Source organism: Musa acuminata, chromosome BXJ2-9 (genome assembly GCF_036884655.1).
Source record: "Musa acuminata AAA Group cultivar baxijiao chromosome BXJ2-9, Cavendish_Baxijiao_AAA, whole genome shotgun sequence".
Taxonomy (NCBI): domain Eukaryota; kingdom Viridiplantae; phylum Streptophyta; class Magnoliopsida; order Zingiberales; family Musaceae; genus Musa; species Musa acuminata.
In genome coordinates, this window is record NC_088346.1 from 42,062,839 (window position 1) to 42,088,117 (window position 25,279).

The 25,279-nt window shown below is 38.4% G+C and overlaps 2 protein-coding genes across 2 annotated transcripts; one reads left to right on the plus strand and one right to left on the minus strand.

Annotated features, from left to right (window-relative positions):
• Positions 1–7,141: 7,141 nt before the first annotated feature.
• LOC135623910 (chaperone protein dnaJ 15-like) lies at positions 7,142–15,128 on the plus strand. Its single transcript, XM_065127374.1, has 11 exons — positions 7,142–7,551; positions 8,818–8,941; positions 9,952–10,034; positions 10,115–10,226; positions 10,308–10,412; positions 10,578–10,628; positions 13,510–13,599; positions 13,697–13,805; positions 13,902–14,050; positions 14,133–14,186; positions 14,695–15,128. The coding sequence occupies exons 1-11, from the start codon at positions 7,424–7,426 to the stop codon at positions 14,875–14,877; spliced, it is 1,188 nt and encodes a 395-aa protein (XP_064983446.1). The 5' UTR covers positions 7,142–7,423; the 3' UTR covers positions 14,878–15,128.
• A 3,678-nt stretch (positions 15,129–18,806) lies between these two features.
• Positions 18,807–19,490, minus strand: LOC103998600 (zinc finger protein GIS3). The gene has a single exon (XM_009420101.3). It carries the CDS (start codon positions 19,488–19,490, stop codon positions 18,807–18,809), a length of 684 nt encoding a protein of 227 aa, XP_009418376.2.
• Positions 19,491–25,279: the final 5,789 nt, after the last annotated feature.

The window sequence follows — 25,279 nt, forward strand, 5'->3', positions numbered from 1 at the left end:
CTTTTGTTCATAATAAGAGCGGAAGAAAAAATTGGTAAAGAAGGAACAGTAAAAGCAAAGTGTCCGAAACTCTTTTCTTTCTTTTTCTTGATATGTTTAATATGTCCAAAATCTAAAATTGATGCATAAATTTCAAAACATACGAATCAGTCTTTTAAACAAACATGACTCTCCTAAAACCTCCTTTTAGGTCTCATCTTGAAAGTATAAAACCGCTTTTGTTTTAATTAACTGTCCCACAGATAATAAATTCAATCAGATCAACCTAATCAAGATGATTAGAACGGGTCTCTTACAAATGTTCGCAAGATTAATTAAATGAGTACAAATGTGGAACCAGCAGGTAAACCTTAGTCCATTTTTCACTCTAAATGTGTCAAGCGTCGGGCACAGATTACAATGAAAAATCACCTACTCCATAAAATACCCATTTAGAGGAAAAAAAAGAGAACATATCCACCGGGTCGAGGGCATTATTATAAGATACAAAAGCTTTCTTTTTATTAATCGAATTAATTATATATCATCGTGTAATTAGGTATTATTTCGATCTTTATATTTTTAAAAATTATATTAAAAATCTTTATATATATATATATATATAAGTAAAATATTTAAATCCCTATAACTTTTGAAACGTAGGGATCGATATTAAAGATAACTAACTATATAAAATAATATATAATTAACCTTTATTAACCAAAGAACAATTTGTTCCCATTAAAACTGCATCATAATTCTCCATAAATTAAGAGCTACACAGTCGAGAAAGCGATCCGTCGGCGATTAGACCTGATCGTTAATTGAGCTCAATAATTAGGCCCATTGCATACGAATTCGGAACAACGCAACCGACGAATGGACACGGGTTTTGGTCTTCCGGAAGACGGCTGGTAGGGGCTCGTCCATCATTTGCTCATTTGCGTGAGCGCAAAAGCGGCAACGAACTCTCACGCCACGTCTGCACCACCGATGGCGAGCGGCCCCTTCTTAAGTCTGCTGCCGTTATCACTCCGTCGTCGCCGCCCACAAACACCCTCTCGTCCCGGCCGGCGACTTTCATGACTCTCCGACGCAGGATGGGTCGCCACTCGGCTGCGGCGGCCGGGGTCCGCTCCCCCGCCACCCTGGGGTCCCACACCCTCACCGCTGCCGCGGCCCTTGCGCCATCCGCGGCCGATACAACCACCGCGGGCGAAGCCAGGCTCTCCGCCGCAACCGGGGCCTGGGCGAGGAACGACCTCAGCTCCTCGCCGCGGTCCAGGTCCATGAGCGAGATACGGCCGTCGGAGCGATCGAACCCCAGGCCGAGCCCCTCCCACGTCCTGACGACCACGCCACCTAACGCCAGATCCAAACCACCATCCCGTCCATGGTCGTCCCAATAACCGCCGGATGCGGAGTCGTACTCATCGGGTGATGACGACGGGGCCTCATCTTCGTCGTCATCATCGTCGGACGGCGATTCAGATTCGACGACGTCGTCGTCATCGTCTTCGCTAGAGGAGCAGTAGCAGACGGGTTGAGAGATGGCCGATCTGGCTCTTCTGTACCTGAGGAAGGCGAGCTTGGCCGGGCCGAGGAAGCGGAGGAAGGCGGCGAATCCGGCGACGAGGAGGGCGACAGAGGCCCAAGCGCCGGCGAGGTCGGACAGGATGCGGGCGATGAGGCCGGGGATCGGCAACGCCTCTGCCATCAGAGGGATCTCCATCAAAGCCCAAACCGTTACAACCTCTCTTCGAAACGGAGGTCGGGAGACGAGGGAGGCAGGCGGCGCCGTGGGCGAGGCAGAGGCGGTTAAATAGACGGCGGAGCAGTTTAGGGGCGGAGGCGGTGTGTGAGGTGGCGAAACGGAATTGGGTTGCTGAGTCAGCACGTGATCGGCGTGGGCTCGGTGGGGGTTGAGGCTCCTAAAGTCTACGAAGTCAGCAAACAGCCCTTTCTAGCCACTTGGGACACTGGGAACCGCCGGAGCAGTGGGGCCAACAGTGGTTTCTTGTGAGGGAAAAGGGTTGGCTCCTGCTCCCTGCTCCTGCTCGTACTATGTCAGGGGATCCTCATCCGGGTCACACTGATGACTGGCCGAAGGGAACGTGTGGACCGTCGCGTGATACGTGCCCGTGGCGAGTTGGGTTGGTGGTACGAGAGGAGAAGGCGCCGTAAGAGACTAAGAGATATGAAGGGACCCACGACCTTCTGGTTCTTTGTCCTTTTTGCGTGCGCTTTTTCTTGTACAAGATAAAAGCGTGGTCAAACCGCCATCGGGTGAGGAAGTTGGATGAAGTGGCGGGTGCTGATTGGTGGTTCTCGGGTGTGTGTGTGTTGACGTGAGGCACGAGAGCACGTTGGTATGATGGTATGATGGGTGAGCTAAGTGAAGGAGAAGCGTGGTGTGCGCATAGAACGTCCCTAGTTGAGCTTTGACGTTGAGTTGGGGACATGGCGTGGGAGGGAAGTCGGGAAGCTTCCCGTCTGGGAAATAGGGAAGGAGATGGGAACAAAAGGAAACCTTGTGGACGCCAACGCTAGATTATGCTTGAATTCTATCTTGATATCATTTACGTAGGATGTCGCGTGACGGCGTTGCTTTGTGGCTACCATCAATTGTTTTTAGGCGATAGAGTAGTATGATCGATTGCTCAACTAAATACAGTTTTATGGTTCAGGTGATGCATTTTAGGTGGTTTACAATCTCTATGCACAATATCCTATAAAGGTACCATGGCATTCTAGATAAGTACACTGTATGAAGCATGAGCAATATTCACTGTGTCTGAAACATGTATTTACATCAGCAAGAACATTCGCATTTCTATGCTCTAAAAATAATTTGTTTCATTATGAATGTCAAATGCTACCACAGTTAAGATGGAACTGAACATTTGAAAACAAAAGCTTATTCACCGTTTCCTTAATGCGATATATAGTGATACTAGAAGTAAACAGACCATATTTTCATAAAGTTCCCAATAACATGTATTTATCTGCAAGGAAGCATGTCCGAAAATGTGGCGAAGGTCCACCGTATGAGCAATACGCCTTTAGTCTAACCTTATTTCTTTTAACCAATATAACCCTTAGTCATTCAAGAAACTTATAGTCGTCCAGGTAGAAACTTGTATTTATTTTACTTAGTCTTATCATACATTATAAAGTATAACCGAAATAATAACAATGGAAGATACTATATCATATTTGATAAATCACAAATATCATTTGTGTTTGGTGTGAGAAAACAAGCTTGTATTGTTTGGTATGGGTGGCCCCATACCATTTTTTCCACATCTAAGTGTGGATGAGACTTTGATATTATAAATATTTGATTTCTCTATTATTTGTAGCACAAGCATTCTTATCAGTCCCTCTAATAGTGAAGTTGAGGTCTTTTGGATTGACTGTCATATGATAAATCATCATTTATCTTCATTAGTATTCGTACGTGAGCATACGAGGAATTATCTACTTTAAGTGAGTCTCGTATAGTTTTATCCTATCAAGATAGGCATCCTAAAAAATACCTCTAATGATAAAGGTGACAATCTAATAAGATCAAATTTGATCATCAATTTTACTCGGTGAAAATGATTTTATCTAACCTACTTGAGTACTATCGCATTTGAAAAATAGGAGTCATTAAGTATTTAGAACAAACAAGGAAATTTTTTTTCGAATGTAAAAAATATTTATATCCCACATCTTGCTTAGACTATGCTAGAGCATTGTTTAGCAAAACTCCTCGGACAATTAAGTTAGTATACATTTGTAAATATATGTTTGGCCAGTTTTAAATTAAAAAAATCTAAAAAAAGTATTATTATAACTCTCAAAGAATATATCCTTTTAGATGCTCTACTTATATAGCATGTACAATAAATTCTTCATCATCTTTATAGATAATATATTGTATCCAATAGATTATTAGATTCATGTGATGACTTTCCAATTGGTTAAAAATAATAACCATTTCATTTGCTTTAAGGTAAGAGTCTCAGAAAATAATGTTTCTTCAAGATCTTAATCACTACCACCTGCATTCATAAATAGCTAAATTATGCTTTAGTTTTTTTTTTAATCCAAAGTGGATATATTATGCATAAAGAGTTTGCCCTATGATGTATTAGGTGCTTCATAAGCGTCTTTGTCTTATTTTCTTGTCATAAGTGAATACATTGTGTGCAAATAAGATATTTTCAAATATTTTTTGACTCTTCGGATATATTTTTACCTTGGATAAACGAACCACACACAAATAAAATATCTTGGGTAATATCAAACACTTTGAATATTTTTCTATCATAAGAAAATGCATTACACATAAAGAGGATATCCTAGATTGTGTTTAGTGCTTTCAATATTTGTCTCCATAAGCTAATGCATCGAGTGCTATAAGCATAATAAACTCTTATACATAGTTATATTGTGCTTTGTAAGTGTAAAAGTTTTTTATCTTTTATTTGAAAAAATAATATATGAATTTAGGTTTGGCCTAACTTGGTCAAGTAAATTGATTTAAATTGAGTTTGGTAATATGAAATTGACTCAACCTAGGTTGTTGATCAAAATTGTCCAACCTAGACGTAAGGAAACCCTTTTTGTATTAATATTATACACATGAAGTTAATTAGTACAATATTAAATAAGTCTTTTTTTTTTGTGAACGATGGAAGGGTGCTCGTCCTATTAAGGTCAATCAATTGAGAATGTTGAGGAATGCTTAATTAAGGAGAAAAGTCATTTATATACATGTGTCAATAATGTTAATATAAATGGTATTAAGATATAGTGATAAGGAGGCTTTAGACATGATAAATATATCAAGAGTTAAAAGTCTTAACAATTGGAAGACCATTTTTTTGTTTAAACAAATGAAAGGGATGCCAAGATTGAGTAGGTTAATAAGATTGAGAGAGTAAAATCAACCTTATCATGTCAAGAGAAAGACCTACGTTGAAAGCTCAACGTTGCATCCTATGCCCTCATTGATTGGTATTGCCAGTATGACTAAATTCACTCGTGGTTTGGTGGTTGAGGCTTTTTTGTGTTTTGGGAGTTAAACAAGCCTTGAAGATAAGGTGTAACTGATAAACTGTTAGTTGTCATCTTAAGGATGATTGAAATATGATATCGTATTGAAGTAGCTTGAAGATCCAACCAAAGTTGAAATAGTCATCTTGAAGAAGAGGTCATATTGATGATGTGATCTACCTAAGGAGTGATTGTCTTGAAGGACATGATCGACTTCTAAGAACAGTCATCTTAATACTGTGATCAACTTGAAGAGCAATCGTTTTAAACATGTAGTTGACTTAAGACTTTGCTATATGTGGATTTGACTTTTAGAGTATTTGGAGAAACATCAGTAAAGGCCTTTTGGTTATTGATAAAAAAATTATAATGTTCTTAAATTATCGATGAATGCATAGATTATCCCATACAAATGCAAATTGATTACTTGTTTAGTCTCATTATTAAATCTCATAATTTAGTTACTTAGGGATTTGTCCTCGTCTTATCGAGTAGTTAACGATCGATAACATGAAGAATGAAATCTTTTGTCATATGTCCAATGGATAGAGAATTAGAATATGAGTGGCTTATGACATGATTAGCCTTAGAGTTCTTTACCATAGTTAGAATTATTGGTCTCCTTTACTTTTTTATTTATTTATAATAAACTAGATAATGTGTTATTACCAACTGTATGAAATATGAGAAAAGAGAGATGATGGTCTGTATCATTATAGTCAAATTTTTTATTGAAAAAAAAAAAGTAGGATTATGTATGACTCATTGTTGATATTAAGGATCTAAGATTAATTTAGATATTCTTATGAAGGGAAACGTAAAGGCCCTTAGTTGATTGTTGCAAAGAATTTTGGAGATATAGTTTCATTTTAAATTTGATTATTAATTTAACTTAATAAAATTGATTCCACTTGATTCATTTTTTTGAGTAGAACTTTTAACGAAGATAGAAAATTCTCGTATCCTATATTTTACTTTTGGTTTGTATAAAAGATTATATCGATAATTTATTAATCAAATAGTATGCATTTAAAGCTTATAAATATTTATTTGATTAATTTAAAATAAAAATATACACGAGAAAGTTATTTTATAATATTATTCTTGTGTGTCATTTTACTAAGAGAAATATTATTACTATGACGTGCCCGATAGATGTGACATGACATATTCATTGGGTCCTTATGAGATTCTTTATGAGTCCTGAAGTAATCGAAAATAATAATCACATCAATAATCATATATAAAACATCATATTTAAAAAATTAAACAAGTGCATAAGTGAATAAAAGATCACATCATGTTTCTATAGAGTCATATGTTTTTTATTTTTTTATTTTTTTCCATTGGGGGATTAAATAAGAATTTAAATATATTGAGAGAAATAAGTCATATTTTAATGTATCTTCTCTTCTTTTTTTTCTTTTTCTTTTCATAATGTATCATTCATATATGATATACTCCTCCTCTTAATTCCTTTCATAAAATAATATAACTACATAGTAAAGTCCAAGTGGATTAACTTCAGCATGTGAATAACATCTTTGATGGTCTTAAACATTATCCGAATGTCAGATCATGAGTTTATCAGTAAGAGTATATATAATTTTTTTTATAGAATGATAACACGTCACCTTTTGCTTATGAAAAATTTCTAATTAAATATTCTCTTTTTAATTCCTTTACAAAAACTACTATGGAGTATTTAGACATTATATATATATGCATATATATAAGTAAGAATTTAATATTTCTTACATGGCATATACCCAATAAATACAGGTAGTCACAACAAACCATAATTAACAATAAATTTAAAAGTATTAAAAGAATGAAAAATATAAGATATATTTTATCATGATTATTTAAATATTTATTTATTAAACTTAGAAGGATAGATATATATACGGACGTTACCAATTTAGAGATTATATAAAAAAAATATATTTAAGGATATTTATATGTTAATGGCTAATTGATATATGGGTAGGGTTTTACAGACACATACATAAATGCTAATTTGGAGCGATATACAAGTTTTTGGTTAAAAAAGAAAGGAATCAAAGTCGGTTAAATTGGTAACAACACACACGTACAGCGCTAATTTATCGTCCACTTTCTTCAACGGCATAACGGGACGGTGTTCCGTCGTCGCAGCTCCAAATTATATACGATAACCCCTTTCGTCCGATCCCCACTCGTACGATTCCGTCGTCGTCGTCGGAGCCAAAGGTTTAGAGGGGGAATCGATTCCTTCCACCGAGGACTGCTCCTCCTTCCTTGGCCTCATAGGTTGTCCAAGTCGAACAAGGAGATCTCCATTTCCGGTTCGATTAGCTGCCGCCTCGGGTTCGGCGCTCCTCCCCGATCTTGTTGGGTTTGCGGAGAGAGGGGGAGGATGGCGGAGAGAAATATGGGAGGTTCTTCGGCGCGGCCCGCACGTCGGGATCCCTACGAGGTTCTCTGCGTGTCGAGAGATTCGCCCGATCAGGAGATCAAAGTCGCGTACCGGAAGCTCGCTCTCAAGTGCGTTGCTTCTCTCTTCCATTCAGTTTGTATCATTTGTCTTTCTATCTATATTCGGTATGCTTGAGAGGTATGTCTTTTGAAGTAAAAAACAGAGCATTTTGTAGCTCTTCGTTGATGGACACAGTTTGAAGCGTGTGGCCTTATCCACTTTATATGTTTGCGCCTTTTTTATGAACCTTCGTCAGCGATAGAAGATCATGAAACTTTTTAGTTTTTTTAGTCTTTTTTCTATTGTATAAAATTGTTGCAAAAGAGATGGACCTCTTTTACCTGCACAATTTGAAGCATGTATTGACACACAACGCGCCACTATGCTCATGAAAACGAAAAAAATTATCAAAACTATTTATGCCTATGATTGCAGCCCTTGCATAGATAAAAGAAAATAGAATTAATTTGAATCTACCTGCCACATGGCCTCTTTTCTGTGAAGTCATATAAAGAATAGTTTAGTGATTCTTCGGTAGTAGGATTTCTACAAGTAGAAACAAAATTCTACTAGTTGAGTTGAGATGCTTTCAAATCATTTATGTAGCAGATTTTTGGCATAATGTTTGCCTTGGTACTTTCAAGCTAGTATTGATTCTTATCGCTAAAATATAACTGAGCGAAAGGGCAGGGAGGGGTTTTATGTAACTCACATCTGATATTTGTGAGAATGTTGCATATCTTAATTAAGAGAAATTTTTAGGAGGGTGATCCCATGGTTTGATAATTTGAATATCTTGTGCATCGTTCAAAATTTTCAGCTGCTGTAGTCATATGCAGCATGAACTAGATCATTGTCAACAAAATGACTTTAGTCAGTTGAGTGTTCATAAGAGAGAAATATAACCTTGATAGGTTGCCGGATGAACTTAATGGATTGTTACCTTCGAACAAAATGTGTTTCTTTAGAAATAACAAATTGCTATGAAGAATATCTAGTGAAGACCCAAAGTTTTGAGGCTTGTTGGTTTTGGTTCATTTTTCTCTTGAGATCATTATCAAACAATTTGTTCTCTTTCATTTTTGTCGTAACAGGCTTGTTGTTTCTTCAGCATTAAACTTTAATTTATTTATCTTTGTATACATCGTGTTATGATACCGATTATTCTCTGCTTAAAACTATTATCTTTCTTTTCTTTTTCTCCTTTAAAAATTTTCTTGCACATGTTATGTGATCAGTGAATAACAGCTGCTTTATTTATTAATAGTCAGATAGTTCCCTTCCTCTTTCTTGCATTCACATGGGAAATTGATTTTTAATTTTGACACGAATAGGTATCACCCTGATAAGAATGCTAACAACCCGGAAGCTTCTGAACTTTTCCAAGAAGTTGCCTATGCCTATAGCATCTTGTCAGATCCTGAGAAAAGAAGGCAATATGATGCTGCTGGTTTTGAGGTGGGTGCTTCTCAACAGTTAAATTCAATACAATAAAAAAGAATGATGTTTTGTTATGGTGCTTTGATAAAATTAAGGAAAGAAAATATTAGAATGTTATGCTATCTTTTCGTTGAAAGCAAATGGTGCAATAAAATTTATCTGTAGGCCCATCTGGTATCAGTTCGTTAGCTAGGTCAAGATGAATCGCCATCTGGTGATCACTATTCATCATTGATTTATAATCTTTGAATTAGATGACAGTATTGTGAAAGTAGATTTGGAATGCATGGGTCCTCCATCACCTTGCAGGATAGCAGGCCCGTGTTGGGAATGGATTATGGGTTAAGCATTATAACCATAATCATTGTGCTAGTCCAAATTAGTCTCTGTAATGCTTTTTCGACATGCTGTACTCTCTCACCTTTTTTATACATTTTCCTGATTGGTTATCCCTTTGACATATAATGTTGTCGATTCTTGATGTTAAGACTATTGGAATGGTCAGTCTAGCCTGACTATATTTTGGCTTAACCTGACTTTTCAGGACTAGTTGTGTGATTTGGACAAAAGTCAAGAAGATAACAAACAAAATGATGACTTGACCTTATGATGAAGATATGGAAACTCACAAAATGGATTTGGAAGATCTATGAAACAAGAAACTACTCTGGGTACAATAGTATCAGTTTGGTTTAATATCAAGAGACTTGACAATTGAGAAGAATAAATGTGGAAATGATAATTTCACAATCACCAAATCTTGACATCTGCTAGATATGCTAGGTTTTGGTATCTGCAATTAGCTTTAGATGGTTTGGTGTTTCTTTTTATCTTTCCATAATGACTTCTATAAATTTCTGTACCTCTACCAAAGCTATAACTTTTAGTGTTTCTTTTGCCATGAAACCTTTTATAAGAATACACATGTTTTTCACTCTCATAAAATCCAATTACTGTCTTGTTGATTTGTTTTCATAAGGGCAATTTGTTGTAATGTGTCTGTTGTTTCTTCTGGCTTGGCTTTAAAGGCTTTAGAAAGTCAGGGCATGGATATGGAGATCGACTTGTCTAGCCTTGGAACTTTCAATACAATGTTTGCAGCTCTTTTCAGGTGACAGTAGAGCAAAGTTATATGACTTGGTTTCTGTGCTATTTTTTCTTCTGAGCCTGTAATAATTCTTTTGCCTATAGCAAGCTGGGAGTTCCTATCAAGACTATGGTTTCTGCTATTGTTCTTGAAGAAGCTCTTTATGGAAATGTTACAGTAGAACCACTTCCTCTTGGAACCTCATTCAGTGGCAAAGTATTTATTTACTGACCTTTCTATCGTCAGGAAGTTATGTTAACATATATATTTTTCTTATCCTTTTCCACATCGATGCAGGTCGATAAGCATTGTGCTCATTTTTTTGGTGTAACGATTAGTGATCAACAAGCTCAAGCAGGGATTGTCATTAGAGTGACCTCTGCTGTGCGAAGCAAATTTAAGGTGTATAAAATAGAGAAACTTTTCCAAACAACTTGAGGTTTCAGTTTGTTATCCAAAGATATCTAAATATTCTATTGTTTATCTTCAGTTATGATATAATATTCTCTTTCCATTATCAATCTGTTCACTGAGCCAACATCATCTGACACTGAGTCCTTGTCACAGCTACTTTACTTTGAAAAGGAAGCACATGGTGGCTATGGGTTAACTTTACAGGTAATAGTAGTTTTTTTTTTTTTGCTTTTAAACTCTTCTGACTGTTAATTATGATGGAAGCACCAAATGTTGATGCTTTTTTATGCTATATAAATTGGATTTCTTGCTTCATGATGTTCTTTCGACTAACACAAAGGTGAGCTTAGAACTGATCAGTTATACTCCATCTAGTAGGCATGTCTATAGAGTATTCAAGTGGGTGTTCTGTTAGTTGAATGGTTTTAGAACTGATCTTTCGGTTAACACAAAAGTGAGCTTAGAACTGATCAGTTATACTCCATCAAGTAGACATGTCTATAGAGTATTCAAATGGGTGTTCTGTTAGTTGAATGGTTTTAGTTTTTTGCATTCAATTTTTTTGAAAACATTCAAATTCACTACTTCTTGAAGTTTGATTCAGATGATTATTGAATAATTAGTAATTCTTGACACTAGCAAATTGTGCACTGAAATCATGTCCCTATCTGAGTTAAGTTTCAAATCCATTGGATTACCTAATAGAGACTAGTTAACAATTCAAATTGTAAGCGTGAAGACAAAGTTGATAATGATACAAAGCCATTGCATACCAAGTTGTAAATCTTAATGTGGACAATACCAATAGTAAGTGTAAATATTGAAATATTCATATGCTATATGCATTAACACAGAACATATAAGTACTAGCTTCATGTGGGGGTGATGCAGGAGCAATTTAACTTATCTTTTATTTAAATAAATTTGATTAATTTAGGGATCTTTTGCATATGTAATAAGTTGTCATATGTTAACATTTACTCAACAAAGAGAAAAAGAAAGCAAATGTAGAAAAATGAACCAAATCATATTTTTTTATATTGGAGATTACAAATCTTGCTTGAAGATTCATCTCTACAAAGATGAATCAAGAACGGAAGATTATTTTTCAAATCAAGTCAAGGTTATTATCTTCTTCAAATGGAACACATCATATATTTGATTTGATAGGATTGTAATTTTTCTTGTTTCTGTACTTATCTTTCTTTCGTATTTATACCTATAAAAAGGGGCCAAAACATTATTATAGATCGATCATAAATGGATTAGTAAATTGAGTTCTTCCCACTTTATGTGTGAGTGGTATAATGTTACATTTATTTTTCCAATGGAATGATTCGATCATCCACGTACGAGATATGTAGAGGTGCGATGCCTTTATCCTAAGAGTTCGCTCCTTGAGCCAGAGCGAATCTAGTAATTATCCTTTATTTTTTTTATTATCATTCGATTATTATTTTTCTTTCTCTTTCTATTCCTCTATTATCAAGAAAAAAAATTCACTGCTACCCGTTGTATATCAGGGGGTAAGAAATGTGTATGCTCTATTTTGATGAAAATATTTTTACAAGTCTATTTACTATATTGAACTTGCTCCTCAGATTGTGAAAGTCCCTTTAAAACTTACATTCCTGCATCACCCTTATTTTAGATATTGCTAAGTCTTCTTTCTTAATATATTTTAAATCTACATAATTAATAATCAGTGATTTAAAAAGCGTTAGGTGTCAAAAGGCGCCAAAGTCCAAAAACGCCCGAGGCGCGAGGCGCTAGGCGCTCGCCCAAGTGAAGCGAGATGCTAAAATATAAAAATATATAATATAATTATTTAAAATTTTAAATAAAAATATGCTATTAAATTAAGAAAATCTAAGATACAAAATCACAATGTCACATTAACAAAAAGTTTCAAAATTCAAAACAATAAAATTTTACATCAAAGTCATTTATCATAATCAATATTATTATCATTTTCATACAAATCATTTTCAAAATATCACCTCTAGTAGTCTTATCGCAGAATATGTAAGTCACTGCATTAGGATCTTTCGGATCCTTCAAATAATTATACTTCCATGCAGGATCTTTTTTTGATGTCATTGGAGACTCTATTGAGTTGCTCTGTACACTTTCATTTATCTTGAAACCCAACAATAATTTCAAATAAATAAAAATTAACAGTATTAAAATCAAAATAATATATTATTAATCTATTAACAGTATTGAAAATTAATAATTTCAAATAAACCTAACAATATTAACAATATACAGTATACTGTATACTGTTAACAAAAGGAGAAGAAGGAAGTGTAAGAGGGTGCTGACTGAGAAAAGAGGAAGCGGCAGTAGGAGTGGAGTGTAAGGAGGCAGCGGTAGCGGGAGTGTAAGGAGGCAGCAGCAGCGGGAGTGGGAGTGTAAGGAGACAGTGGGAGCGGGAGCGGGAGCGGGACCGGGAATGTAAGGGGGCAGTGGCAATGGGAGAGAGAATGTAAGGAGGCAGCGGCAACGGGAGCCGTGAGCGGCGAGCAGCGACAGTGGTAGCGGCAACAGTGAGCAGCGGGAGGCGCGAGCGGCGACAACAGCAGCGTTTGCGAGCAGCGACAATGGCGAGCAGTGGGATCGGGATCGGGAGCGGCAGCGGCAACGAGGGTTAGGGTTGGGTTTTCGCTGATATCAGTTTTAGTTGGTTCGATTGAACCAACTAACCACCGGAGACCGAACCAGACCTAAAATCCTGGTTCGGTCGCCTGGTTTAACCCAGGCGCTCACTCGAAGCGCCCAGCGCCTGGGCTCGGGCGAGCACCCAAGCGACGCCTCTTTGAAGCGTGCCGCCTGGAAGTTTAGCGAGGTGCTCGGGCCTCGCCTCGCCTCGCCCGAGCGCCTAGGCGAGCGCCCGAGTGCCTTTTTAAATCGATGTTAATAACATATCAACTTTAAGAATTATATTGTCATAGTTGTTGTAATATAGTGTCATTTTGTGAGTGTAAAAATTCTTGGTTCTGTCATTTTATATTTTAAGCATACAAGATCATCTTCCAACTTTCAGTATTTCACAGTAATGTTCAGTTTTTGGTATCACCTTCAGGAAGAAAGTGAAAAGACTGGCAAAGTAACATCTGCAGGAATGTACTTTTTACATTTTCAAGTGTACCGAATGAACTTGGCAGTTAACGTGGTATGTTGATCGTGCCATCTCTGAATTGTTATTTGGAAAATATGGATGCCACAAAGGCAGGTAAAAGAGCTTGATGCTTTAATCTTGGTTTGTGTAGTTAGAAATGGCCAAAGATCCTGAGGCTGCATTTTTCAAAAGTTTGGAGGGTCTCCAACCTTGTGAAGTCTCTGAACTAGAGGCTGGCACCCACACATTTGCTGTTTATGGTCTGTAATCTTTACTAGTTCTTTTCCTGCAATATAATGTCTTGGGATCATTTTACAAATTCCTTTGTATATATTTAACCAACTGTGTTTTTCCAGGTGATAATTTTTTCAAACCTGCTACCTATACCATCGAGGCGCTGTGTGCAAATTCATACGAGGATACCAAGGGGAAGCTAAAGGAGATTGAGTCTAAAATTTTAGCAAAGAGAAATGACTTGAGGCAGTTTGAAGTAGAGTACAAAAAAGTATGGATATTTGTTTTTTTTATTTGCAGTAAACAGTGGAATGTCAATAACTTGCCTAACTTTAATCTGGTATGGTTTCTAGGCACTTGCACATTTCCAGGAGGTTACAAACAGATATAGCCACGAAAAGCAATCTGTAAGTATTTTCCTTGATAACAGAACTTAGGAGTGGCATGTAAAATGGTTTTATTTGAATGGTATCTCAACTTAAAGGTATCACAATTGATTTACAAAACCTTGGTCCTTGCATGGTGGATTTTCATTTTTCTTTGTTTCCACCATAAATATTATTTCGCTTGGTGAATTTTTAGTTGCTGAATTGTCAGATCTGCAAGATTTTGATTGTGCAGATTCTCCAGCTTCTTGTTTTTGTAGTACTGTCTCCCAAACTAATGGATCTTTCCAGATCTGACTGATAGTTCCATTTGCAGCTTCCCTCATCCTATATACTAATCAATGAGTCACTCTTTATATTGATTTCTCATTGATTTTACTGAAGTTATATTAGTATATTTAGTTGTTGCTTGACACATGCTCAAGATGGTTTTAACTTGAGAATTTGATTAGTTTTTGTCAGATTTCCAATCGTTTTTCTGTTTCTATGCACTGTTTGTCTGATGCTCTTTATGGACTATCCACCGCAGGTTGCCGAGCTGTTGAAACAAAGAAATCATATACAGTCCTCATTTACGATAAATAGTAATGTGATAAATTGTAAGGAGGATGCTAGTAGTAGCAGCAGTGCTCCTACCGCAAATGGAAGCCCCAGCATGAAAGATAAATCAACCAAAAGGAAATGGTTTAATCTCAATCGTCGTGACAAGTAGAACTGATCACTTCTACTCCGGAATGATGTTTTATAGATTCAACAGTCATTACTAGGAGAAAGGTGCCACTTTTTCATTATTTGTCCATACATGTAAGATCACAGTGTCAAACTCTCGAAGATTTATGGTCATTAGCCCACATTATTTTCGAGCTCCAAAAGTCTTGCGAGTTCTGCTGTCATATGTTGATTCTTTTGGTGTTGTATGTGTTTGTAAAGTCACAACAACTTAAGATTTCATTCATTTTTTTATGTTGTACGTGTGTTGTTGATGAGTTCGATTCATTGGATGTTTTGAACAATGCTAACCATTGTGTCGAAGATTTTTGTTCTCGAGTGTTCAACGGGGACTATCAACCGCCATGCTGATCATTCCTGACAGTCATGATTACCCAAGATTATTCGTCATATTATATTCTTGGTTGCTGCTTTGCTTCATGTTCCATTATTTGGGCCTTTCTCGAAGAAACATATGTCGGGATTTTGTGGCTTATTTTTGTTTGGTTCTTATAGACATGCCTTTATAGACCAATTGGTAGACTCTTATTGAAGTCGGGAGAGATCAATAATGCTAATGATGAAAACGTCAATTGCTTTCTGCCACTATCACCAGTGGTTTTATTATGTGCACACTAATACTTTGAAATAGTTGTGCACGCTAGTCAACAATCTAAACATCTGATGTGTCAGCTTGTGGAAATTTGTCCAACTCTTCATTCCTGAGAATTCAGTTCAACCGTGTATTTTTGTGGATCAAAAAGCTGCCATGCACATCCGAGAATTGCCGGTCATTCGCATTGCTTTCATGCAAAATAAGACCGTGTCATGAAAAATATCTATCAATGATCATTAGATCAGTTCGACTATGTTCGAACCCACACGCGATCTTCTTCGAGCGTGACGGAGGGATCATATTGTACCAAGATCGGGATCAGATTCATTTCTCGACATGATCCCTCAGAAACAGAAAATAATGATTTTTAATAAAATAATAACTAATCTCGATTACTATAATATGATAGATATTTTATAATAGACTTAATGAAAATATATATATTTTATGATACAAAATAAAATATTTTATATATATATTTTTTTTTATATTAAGATGATGCCCATGTGACTCGATCAATGATCTGAGATTAGGATGGCACGTATTGATTAAGAGGAATATTTCACGTCATAGGCGGCATACAGTGTTAGGCATCAAAATCTATATATTTGAAGGGTTTTTCTTTTAATCAAAAGAGGAGAGATTGCCTCTTATCATCAACGAGGAATTTGCTCGGAGCATTAGGTGAACGTTTCCATCATCATGCAAAGCCGAGATGTGAGAGGCCCACCCACCCTCTTCTCTTCTTGGTGTCTTCCCACACTTGTCTCCTCCGATGCCTGTCAAAGAACTGACCGCTCTGCCTCCCTCTTTCCAATTAGTTCTCGAAATGCGAGATGCATGATTGATTGTGCATGTCGACACCACACAAGCAAGAAGCTTCTTTCTTCCCATCGTGGGATCCTCAACGTCCCCCCTAATCTTCCTGCCTCGATTCAAACCCTACGTTGACGCTCCGACACGTCCTTTGCAAAACCTTCTTCGACTCCTCATCCACTTCCAGTACTTCACCGAGACTTTCGGTGCCAGGTGACGACAAGAGCTTGGGCCCAGTGTTTTCCTCCGGGTTGGGTGCATCTGTGACCACCAGTTGGAGTTGGGGGACAGAAGGTTAGAGAGTGGCAACACCCGACTATTATTAGCGCCCGCTTTGCGTATCTTGTGTTTGTGGATATGTCTCTTTGGTGGCCATATTAGAAAAAGCGACCCAGTTGAACCTTTGTGCAAGTTACTTATTTGACAAGAGAAAGGAGGGCCATGCCGTGTTTTTCCCTTATTAGGCACGGAATTATGGAGGGCAGGCGTTGGTTGTGGACTTGGGATACGCTTCACCTAGAAAAGACCAGCACCAGAATGATGCCCGCCACCATCTCCTTGCATACGCTTCTTGCGTCTGAAAGGCTTGAAACTTCGCTTGATGATGATGCAATGCCGTGGAGATAGGTTGGAACACAGTGTTTAGCTCAAAGAATTCTGCAAGTTTGGTTGGTGGGAGGATCGATAGGTGCAGTGTCTGGTACTCTGTCCAGGTGTCTAGTATGTCGAAGGCTTGAGCCAAGGATCAAACACACATCTCTTGGGAGTTCAGAGAAAAGAAGAGGCTTTCTTAGCATTGGACTTTCTTGGTATAGTGGGTTTAGGCAAGTCTTTGGAAGTTGTTTCCTTATTGATTCTTAGAGAAGAAGAAAACAACAAGGAACCACAGCAGGATTTAGAATTTTTCCTTGTTCTGCAGAGTGCAGTTGTTATAAAGCGGCTGCATTGGGAGTTTGTGGCAAACATGAATGATTGGTGCTATAAATATAAATATATATATATAGGGACTGATGGATGACTCTTGAAGTTGCAAGATAGCTAAAGATGACCATTTCAGCACATTGGGGTGCTCACCATCCAAGTGTTTGCAATTTATATCTGATGTCAGACTCTGCTGGAAGAAACCAATCAGTCTGTTGCTGGTGAAAGAACAATGTCTAGATACACTTTCAAAACTCCATGCAGCGTGGTCTAGTGGGCTTTGATTGAGGAAACACACTGTAGAGAACACTGACTTTGTTTCAAAATCAATTGGAGGCAGTACTTTGATCTTGTCAGCAAATTTTGTACATGAAACTTGGAGATCTGGTAGGTTGAAGGGTCCTTATCAAGCGGAGGTGATGGGGGCATGCAACTCTACTGGATCGGTTCATCAAGAATTCTTTTAGGCTGCTCAGTTGTAGGAGATATAAGAGACTATACTCCAAAAACAACAACATTGGAATGATATCTGCAATCAATCTTACTTGGTATAGGCTACTGTTGTCAAATAGTGTTCTGTATCTGTCAACTTGTTTTGTTTAGTGAACTCACCTGACACAGCTTTAGGTTTTTATGCTTTGTTTATAGAATGAAAGTGACACCTTGCGATGTATGTATCATATAAAGTAAAGCCTTAATAGGAACAATTCAAACCTGTCTTTTCTTCGACTGCTTTGAGCTGAATTGTGGCTGTGATAGAGGTGCATATCAGACAAATGTGTATCGAGTCATATTTCTTGGATGCCATGGTGGTGTAAGAGAGAGGAGATAGAAAATTAAGCTACAAAAGCAGCACCCCACCAGATGAAAAAAAGGTCAGAAACCAATAAACTAAGTGATACGAATCTTAAGATGATCTAATCCAGGGGCTTTTCTCTTGGACATGTTTTGACCAACAGATCAATAACACTGTTTGGGCAACCACATCTTGTGAACTCCATGACAAAGATAGGTAGATGGGGAGATCCAAAGAAACAGCTTCCTTTTCTTTCGTGATGCACACACGTACTTGCTCTCTTCACACTGCATAGGATTCCATGGAGGGCATCGGGATCCGATCCAAAGGTGGGAACGTCCAACCCGTTTGTACTTCCTGCCGTCCTCCGACGCGTGTCCTTCTCCACCATTCGTCGTACGTTCTCGAGGTGGTGGTGCATCTGAAACCACCCGCGCGCTGGTTCCGGGGCGACGAGCCGACTCACTCGACTCGTCTTCGACTCGTTCGTTGTTACATTACGTTTTCCAGTAATTTTTTTTTTTTGCGACGCTCATGCTTAAAGGGACTATGTACGAAACAAATGGGAATGGCTTACTCTGATTGATTTCGATTTATTGTTTGATCATATAAAATTGAAAATATATGGTTTGAGATTGGTAAGAATTCATCCGGTGGAGCAAAAATCAATTGAAAAATTCGAACACCAGCAATTTACAGAAATAAAATTCATCATATATAACATTTGCTGAACTCGGTCATACGATATAACGGGATACGAGCGCAGTGCCGAGTCGGGACCGAGTCATGAACCAGCGGGGGCCAGGCTAAGGTGAAGGTCCAACCCGTACGCGTCCTCCGCCGCTTCCTCCGCCGGTGCCACTCCGGAGAACCCGGGTCCACCGATCAGCCGGCCGTCGTCGTAGAACCGGGTTCCTTCGCTACCGTCTCCACCGTAAGAGTAACAGGTCGGTAGAGACCGGGGAACGATGCATCCGCGCGGCAGGTGAAGGGGCGGCGCCGGGCGGGGGTAGTAGGCCCAGCTGGCGGCGGCGTTCCCCGGGAGGCCCACAGCCTGCGGCCCCGGCGTCGTGGGGGGAGGCGAACGGGGAGGGGAAAAGAGGTGCGGCGACGGGGCGAAGGCGGAGGCGATGGGCTGGTGGTAGAAGGTACCATGGGGCGAACGGTGGCCGGAGGTGGCATGGTGGTGGTGGTGCAACTGGGCGCGCTTCATCTGCTGCCGCTCCTTCTTGTGGGCGTTCTGGTGGCCGCCCAACGCCTGGGAGTTAGCGAACTCTCGGCAGCAGTACTGGCACTCGTACTTCCTCCCATCTCCGCCGCCGGCGCCGCTGGAGGCAGAAGCAGCAGACGTAGGGCTGCCCACCACTGCCCTCCCATCGCCGGGGTTGTCGTTGTCGGACACGTGGAAGCCGAAGAGCTTAAGCCGTGGGCTGGTGGTTCCCTTGGCCTGACACTGCATCCCCTCCATCTCCTTATCCTATCCTTAACTATGTGTCTCACGACTCTGCTAGTGTCTCATCTCCGCAACACATAGAGAGAGAGAGAGAGAGCGACGGAGTTCATTCGGAGCGCATGTGTCTTTATTTATATGCGAGGACGTGAGGGGGGTTTACGTAAAGATAAGTTCATGAGAAAGAGTGGGAAAAGGAAGTGGGAGTCATCACGGCTATTATCTACCCTGCGCACAGAGCGGAAGACAGGGATGGGATGAGATGAGATGGTTATATAAACACCTCGGTACTCCTTTCCACAGTAGTATGATTGGTTGCGGACATCCCAAGAAAAGGGGGTGGAGGAGGACGACTCCTCCAACTATAGACGGAGTGCTCTCGGGAACACAACCCAAATAAAATATAGGTTGAGGTCGCTTAGCTCGCGCTTGTCTTCTCGTCTTTCATTAATCCTCATCGTCTTCACACTGACCATTAGATCGTCCTGCACCAGTCGGGCCACTGTGACGAGGATGGTGACACGGACATGTGCTGCCTTCAGATTTCCTGGGATACAGTAAGGCTGATACTTTCGCTGTAGTAATAGCTTCTTAGAATGGTCCATTTCGTCTAGTGTCTCTGCTACAAACCCTAGCAGTCTACCACCACTGTTACTGTGGAGCTGGAAAGCGTTCCTCTCTTGGCTGAACTCCACAAGTTGTGTGGCTGTCCAGTGCTGAACTAAACACATCTTCTAACAAGGTTGGGAAAGGTTAGGGGTGTAGGAAGAATCAAGAATAGAAGCAACAGTGGACTGGTACTCACCTGACCCACTCTCACGGACCCTCTTGCACTAGATTCTAGTACACTGATGGAGTGCCTCATTTTCCAGTACTTGTCCTTGTCGCATGCTGATGTTGGAGACGGACAATAGTTGGATTAGCTTGATGATCTCTCTCTGTCTCTCTGTCTTTTTCTTGTTGGCGATGATCTCTTTCTTTTGCTTGTTCGTATCTTGTTCAATGTTCAAATCCATACCCAAAACTCTCCATGTAGAGGTCCCAAAATAATATTTGTAATCAAAATATGTAGTGTATTAGTTTAGCTTAATTTTCTTTTCTCAAAAGCTACTATTTAATGTTGACCCATTTTCTTTAATGTTTCACTCAACACTAATTTATAGATAGGTAAGTTATATTCACCCAACTATTTCAATTCTCAACAATGTCGAACTATTCCTAGTCAAACTTCAATTTGACCTTAGCTCACTTGATCGTAGGCAATTTGAGCGGTCAATTTATTTTATTGACTTAATTATTCACTTAATTCAATCTCATTCTTTTTGATAATTCAGCTCAAACATCATTACAACTCAAAAGCTTAAACTATTAAATAATGGATCAAATTTAATATATGATATACTACTCATTTAGTAATATGAGAATATTTCTTGATTCTCTTTCTATTTTCACTTAGCATCACAAGTGTCATAGAGAGCACTCAATAAAGCCTTCTTGGTTACAGATGCACTGAAGAACACAAACCTTTGCTTCCTTGCCTGAGATAAAAGTGACTTAATGGAACATCATCACACTGTTGTCAGCATCATTTCTATCCAAAACAAACAAGCAAAAAAGATTAAACTGTCAAGATCGCAGCGATATCGATCGATGGATCAACAATGTGGCCCTCGCAAGTTGAGAGCCAACGGAGAAGATGAGGTGAATGGCCACCCGTATGTTGGGACAGTGATATGTGTTATGGCAACGCTGAGTTCACGGGCTCAACACCTCCCCCTACCCCAAAGAGGACGGACACACACAGTGTGCAGAGTGAGACGGCTCAGTATGGCGTTGCATGTCCGACGTCGAGCTCATCGAGTTGGCCACTGACCATCTCACCACCCTCCTCTCTTGTCTCCGACCTCCTCACATGCACACAAACCCCTCTGCTGCACCCATATAAGCTGAAGACTTGACCTGACACAGCATATGGCCAAGACATGTCCATTCCTTTCCTTTGTAAAGATCAAAGCTGATGGTCTCATTTGGAATGCCATGATGATGATGATGATGATGATGATGATGGAGAGAGAGAAACCGTTTCTCCATCCAGATCTAATACGACATTCTCATTTGGAAATCCTTCACGATGGTGGTGATGATGATGATAATTTAGCCTGTTTGGCTCTGTAATAAACAACTATTGTAGTAAGTTCACCAACATTATACTTTAGGAACACAATCCTATTCTCTCAATTAGTCTCTGACATCATATTTCATGCAAGAAAATTTTAGTTGATTTATATATAAATACAAATACGAAACTTATTTGATATCATATATTCGATTTGATGGGATTGTAAAATTTTATTTTTATAATTTTTGTACTTAGCCTTTAAATCAAGAAAAAAATATTATATTTCATCTCATCTAACGTTATTTGAATTAACTAAACTCTATATGGCCAACCTATCTAAAACTCTTATCTATATTATTCTCAACAAGATAAAATCTCTAAAAAAAAATTATCCAATAGATAACTTTTAACTTCTGCAGCTGTTTTAGTGTTCAAATAAAGAGCAAATCTTAGAGCTTAAACAAAGATCTTTGTTTTTACATTTCTCTGGCTAAAAACTCTTCTCTCTCTCTCTCTCTCCCCCTCTTCTCGTTCTGACAGCAGTCATTACAAGCATTTGTTTTGCTTCCTCGTTCATCACTTTTTCTTTCCCAAGTCGTAAGGTGAAGGAATGAGAGCTTATTGGGGTTTTGTACAGTAAAACATACAAAGCAGTACATGCGTTTGCGTTCGTGACTCACAAGTTTTGTCCACCAGAGGGAGAAAGTGGGAGAAGATATGGAGCTTTTCCGGGCCACCACCTTCACACACTGTTAATGCAGCTAAAGATGGATGTGTTGGCGTGATTGACGTTAAACTTTAGGGTTGTATGTGCGCCTTATTTTATTCTTGTTTTAGACGTAAACAATGTTTTCCATTAGATGCAGATCTCTTCGAATCGTACTAACTACGAGAAAAAAAAGAGATCTCCCATCAGAACTGGGGCTCACGTCCACTTCATGATAACAGCTCTCTAAATATGTTGCACATACAAAGGCCAGTCAAGGCTTCGCAATACCATTGTGCGGAAATCTTAATGGAAAGCTAACATCTTGAGGTCTCTTTCACTGGACATACATCTATTTTAATTATTTATATTAGCTTACATTTAGTTAGAGATATCATCCGTCACGGACCTAATTGATTTTTCATTCGTAAGGGATTAGTCTCTCTGAAATATCTTATAGTTCCTTAAAGACCTACAAAAGAGAAAATAGATTAAAAAAATTTTAATTCAAAATTTATAAATAGATATTTCAACAAGCGTTTGATAGATAATATAAACTACAAATTGCATGATCATACAACAAATGATAAAGAAAAAGAACTAAGATAAAGACCATCTTAGATCGATAAGAATTTAAAGAGTCGAGTAATATATATTGGATTAAGCTCATAATTAAAATTTTCAGATGGAATCGATATCAGTGTATATATTAATTATGATGAATTTGACTCATTCATCATTAATTTCAACAAAAGTAATATATCAAATGAAAGAAAAAGTAGATTGAAAGAATTGGATGACATGTATTATATTTGACCCATAACATAATCATCCTAAACTTTTTGATTGAATTAATGACTTAGGCTCATCATTCATTTCAACGAACAAAGGTTTATTTGCGTTTAGGGCAAGCATTTACAACCCCAACATGTTCTTGTCATTACTGGCAGTCACCATTGTACCCCTGCATTTCTTTTCACCAAAAGAAATAAGTGGTAGGCTTCCACAAAGCCTAATTTAACTCATTTGACAATGGAAGATTGTGCAAACATACTGATTGAAACTGAAGTTGGCAAGAAAAAATCCTGTTTTTTTTAGGTAGCATCGAAGAAGTAGTGGTTCTTTGATGAATGAAATGATAGAAGCAACAGTTCAGTGGAGGGAGACAATGGGTCAGTTAACACAAAAATTTATTGTACTGCAGTGGTCCTCTCATTCTGTATCCAATTCCAAGTTACAGACTTTCAATATGTCTCACACTTGCGATGGCCACAAATGTCCAAAATGCATCTGTTTGTCTTGAGACCATCAGATCCAGGATGTCTTCCATGTCTCTGAACAACCTCATTATGACATCAAATGAATCAACTATTTGGTGGCTCCTACTCTCATTAAGTTTGGAGACAGGTGAAGGTACTATGGATGGTCACTGCACTGCATAGTTTGGTGCTGCTGTGGACTTGCCAAAACCACTTTATGTCTATCTTGATCCACAACACTACTTGATTTAGAGCCAAGGGTACTCCTTCATCCCTTTAAGTCTGAGTTGGTCCCCTTGAGAGAAGGAAGTTGGAGTGACCATTTGTGATAGCAGTCAAGCTGCTGATCCACCAACCCTCCCATCCCTGAGATGCTCTAATGGTAGGCACAATCAACCTACTCCAATTCTCTATGTCGCAAGATATGGCCTCTTGGCTTTCCCATCTCTATCTCATTATTGTCCTAGCAAACATTAATATGATAATGGGAGATGCATGGAAGAGCTATTGGAAGGTATACTTGCATGAAACTGGAGGAACAACAGCACATGGCTCTTTCCCCTCAATACATGGAGCCAACTAGAATCCACTGTGGTGAGTGTGGGGTCTTGTTCAAATTATTCTAACATAAACCAACAATTCTAGCTCCAAAAATTGGCTTGCAATCATCTATTACTCTCTTTGAAAAGAAGTTCCTTCATGAGTGTGCTATGTGGTCAAATGGCTTTTCTTGTTGAAGTGGCTTCCACCAACCAGTGTGAGATGGTGCACCAAGTCCTTCATCATATTCTTTGTTATCTTGTAGGCTAAAAGGATGTGAGATGGGAACATCCAAGATTGCCAGAATCAAGAGACAGGTCCACCAAGTTGTGCTGCCAAAGGAAAACATTTTGCCGGATCAGATGTTAATCAGATTAAAAGGAAGAAGTGATATCATCCATAAGCTCCCCACACACCACCAATTCCATAGAGTCGGCAATCATTTCCATGTACACTGCAGCCACTTGCTTTTGAGTTAATAATTGAGCTAATATCTTCTTTTGGGGATACGTTCAAAGCATGTTCTAACAATCCAACCAATGCTGGTGGGACTTCTAATAATGGCCATGCCTTTTACTTGACAAGGGATGGATAATGTAGGGTGGGTTTCTCTTAAATGTCATGTGAAGTGATTCCATGGGATGATCTGTTGGGTAAGGAGAGAAAAACTCGAAATAATAATAATAATAATAAATTCTAGAGATAAATGAATAAATAATATATTAGAAAGTCTTACATGATTTTGATAACTCTCATTTGTATCGATAGAGAAAACTAAATTTTTTTTATGTAAATTAAATTATAAGATCCTTATGTTATCGTTATCCTTACTCAAGTATAATCTTTTTATGCGCTTTATCACATAAATCTCAAAAAAAAAATTCTCTTTATCTCTCTATAAATTTTAGAGAACATTCTCTCTAAACATCTAAGAGAGAAACCCAATAACCCTCAAATTATTCCTCATATCGTGCTCTCCCTCATCAAAACTTAAAAATACATAGAGAATTTATAGAGGAACCAAGCCCTTGGTGTTCGTCCTTCACAATAACTTCTCGTATTGAGATTCATTATCTTCCTACGTTGTTGAATCCTAAAATACTTATCAATCCCAATATGATGATTAAATAATTAATTGAAGACATGACATACATATATAATATTCAATCAAAATTTTTTTTTT